Genomic DNA, 3,400 nt, shown 5'->3' with positions numbered 1-3,400 from the left:
TCTATGTGATAAATAAGTGTGTAGAATTAATGAAGGTAAGACAGAGGGAAATCTGCCCCAGTTAGTCCTCTTTTCTCCCTCCATGAGAAGAGGAATTTTAAAACACAAAACACATATCCCTTTTTTACATAATAGAATCAGCACTTACTGGAGAAAAAGAGCCAGGTAGAATGGGACTTATCTGTTTTGTTATCTGAACTTTAGATTCCTTGAGGAAGTAGCCTGCTTAGTACAAAAGTCACTTCTAGTGTGCACCAGCCATTACCTTGAAACCAGAGCATAGATCTAGGCAAAGGCATTTGTCCCAGGATGTCACTGAGCATACTGTATTGTGATCTATGTGGATATCTCTTTCTGGCTGGACCAGGAGTTTATTAAAAGCAGGCACAGTCTGTGCTAGTATCCCCTGCCCAGACCAAGGGTTGGCACATAGCAGGCGCCAGTTCAAGGTTGAATGACAAGGGCAGTAATGGTGTTGGTTTTGTCAGACATCCCATCAGATACTTTGCAGAATCCAAATCCTGGCTTTGTAATCCTTTAGCAGGTCCCTCTTACCTAGAGTAAGCAAATTGCTAAGCCTGCCTGTAGACACCTCAAGTGCCCTGGTTCAGCTTCTTCTGCTGGTGCCAGAATCAATCCTACCCCAACCTCTTCCACACATTTGCAGCATGAAAGTCTTGCCCCTCTCTTCACTTTTTCTAGAAGCTCTCCATCTATTCATACCCATTCCTCCTGGAAAAGTTCTGTTCCTCCATTAAGTACCTACTGGTCTCGCTATCATTCCTTCCTCTTCCACTCATGACCTCTTCCAGATGCAACTCAGAGAACAGGGCCCTAGACCTTCATGTACATGTCTATACCCAGGGCCTGACACCCAAGAGTGGTCTTTGGGGGAAGTGGTTTCTGTGAGCCTGTGCGTAGTGCGATTGTACAAGGATGAACTCTTCAGTGACCCGCAACTGGTTAGCCCAAAAAGCAAGCCATAAGCTAATCCAAGTTCATCAGCTTCGCGGTTTGCAAGCCTGTACCAACCAGGCGGTTCACCCAGGTATTTGTACCCAACAGTGCCCCCGGCTCGCCTTCATCATTCAGGACACCAGGGCTCCGGAGGCAAGGAGACAGCACCGGTTGCCACTACCCTGCGGCCACCTGTGCGCTCAGGCGAGAGGCCTGCCCACCCCTCACTCTGGCTGCCTTCGAGTGCCTGGCTAGGAGCCATACCAGCAGCTTTTGGGAGCTGCTGCGGCAATTCTGGGCCGATCATTTCTCGCGGCGCTTCTCACCACGGCGGCCGCCGCTGCGCCACATCTCCTCCATGTCCACCTTCTATCTGTTGGACCACCGGACGCGCCAGGCTGAGCTGGGCCTCAGCTACGGTGAGCCGCGCACACGCCTCAACAACCAGGCCTTCGTGTTCCGCAGCGGCCAGTGGAGAGCGGAGAGCCAGCAGCCGCGGTCACGGCCGCCGAAGTCCTCGCCAACCATCTCAGGCTGGAAACCACAGGTACAGCCAGTCAAAACCCAGATGCTGTTGGAGGAGAACAACTACCTGAAGCTGCAGCAAGAACTACTCATGGACATGCTGACTGAGACCACGGCGCGCATGCACCTGCTGGAAAAGCTCAACCCCGAGAACAGTCAGGCGCGCGCCTGGCAGAGGAAGATGCGCAAGCGTGAAGCCGCCGCCGGCGTGCTCGGGATCGAACCGCGCGCTTCGGAGTCGCGATGATGCAATAAAGCTCCGAGCCGCGCACGCGCGCCTGGCCCCTCGCCTTTTTTTTTTTTTTTTTTTTTTTTAAAGAGAGAGTGAGAGAGGAGAGAGAGAGGAGAGAGAGAGAGAATTTTTTTTAATATTTATTTTTTAGTTCTCGGCGGACACAACATCTTTGTTGGTATGTGGTGCTGAGGATCGAACCGGGGCCGCACGCATTCCAGGCGAGCGCGCTACCGCTTGAGCCACATCCCCAGCCCCGGCCCCTCGCCTTTAACCCGGGCTGGATCTGTGGAACCGCTGGGCTAGGGGTGGTCTCAGGGGCCGACACTCTGTGCTAGGTGTGAACTAATGACGTTGACCTAAGCAATCCTCCTAGGGAGCTTGAGATAGGACAGCAAGGAAGAATCTGTGTGTGCGACCCTCCAGATCCTGGAGTGGGAGCCTGGTTTGCTGCAAGCAGTTCGGGGTGGGGTGGGGCAAATGGCAGGTAATGGCATTCTAGGTCACCAAAGAACGGGGGTGGGGGGGGCGAAGTCCGAAAGGCAAAGGAATCGCGGCGCTCTGGGAATGCAGGGTGCCGTGTGATGATGCCCAGGGTAAAGAGGTGGGTAGGGTTGAGGGTTAGAGACTTTTCACTTTGACCCTAGAGATACAGGAGAGATACAGGCTGGGAATCTAGGTAAGTACCTTATCCCTGAGAGAAGCTTTGGCCCTTCCTATTCCCACCTGCCTGTTTGGCCTTTTGGAGAATCGTACCTCCAAAATAGGCCTTTTTCTTCTTTCCTAGAATAAGGAGGCTTTTTCAACCCGCACTTTGAAAAACAAAATGCATTTGTTGCCAACATTTCAGAATTTGAAATTTCAGATTTCTGGCCCAGCACAGTGTTGCATACCTCTAATTCCAACTACTAGGTAGGCCAAGGCAGGAGAATTACAAGTTTGAGGCCAGCCTCAACAATTTAGCAAGACCCTAGCAACTTGGTGAGACACTGTCTCAAAATAAAAAGCAAAAAATGGCTGGGAATGTAGCTCAGTGATAAAGTGCCCTTGGGTTCAATCCCCAGTACCAAAATTAAATAAATAAAAGTAAGTTTTAAAAAAAGTAAAACCGAGCTCGGTGGCATAGGACTGTAATTCCAGTTCCTGGGGAGGTTGAAGCAGGAGGATGGCAAGTCAGAGTTCAGCCTCTGCAATTTAGCATGACCCTATCTCAAGACAAAAACTAAAAGTGCTGGGGATGTAGCTCAATGGCAATATGTCCCTGTGTTCAATCTCTAGTACCTAAAATAGAAAGAAATAAAAGGTAAATATAGGAAAGCAAATGAGGAGGGAATCAGAACTATGTACTAGAAAAAAATCAAGTACAAAAAGATCAGTAATGGAGAAAATATACTAGGAGAAGGAAGGCAAACGCAAAGGACCATATATGGTATGATTCCATTTATATAAATATCCTGAATAGGTATATCCATGAAGACAGAAAGCCATTTCGTGGTTACCAAGGGGTGGGAAAAGGGAGTTACTAATTAATGGGATTTCCTTTTGGGGTGATGAATAATGCTTTGGAAGTACAATGGTAATGATTGCACAACATGTGACTATACTAAAAGCCAGTGAATTGTATACTTTAAAATGGTGAATTTTATCACAATAAAAAAAAATCAGTGGCACAGGTCTGTAATCCCA

The 3,400-nt window shown here is 48.9% G+C and overlaps 1 protein-coding gene across 1 annotated transcript; it reads left to right on the top strand.

The window, feature by feature from the left end:
• Positions 1 to 1,001: 1,001 nt before the first annotated feature.
• LOC144256323 (sperm annulus positionning complex subunit Chibby3-like) lies at positions 1,002 to 1,729 on the top strand. The gene has a single exon (XM_077801463.1). It carries the CDS (start codon positions 1,316 to 1,318, stop codon positions 1,727 to 1,729), a length of 414 nt encoding a protein of 137 aa, XP_077657589.1. The 5' UTR covers positions 1,002 to 1,315.
• The last annotated feature ends 1,671 nt before the right edge of the window (positions 1,730 to 3,400 follow it).

This window comes from Urocitellus parryii, chromosome 1, assembly GCF_045843805.1.
Source record: "Urocitellus parryii isolate mUroPar1 chromosome 1, mUroPar1.hap1, whole genome shotgun sequence".
Taxonomy (NCBI): domain Eukaryota; kingdom Metazoa; phylum Chordata; class Mammalia; order Rodentia; family Sciuridae; genus Urocitellus; species Urocitellus parryii.
Note: the sequence above shows the minus strand (reverse complement) of the source record. Positions and strands in the feature narration are given on the sequence as shown.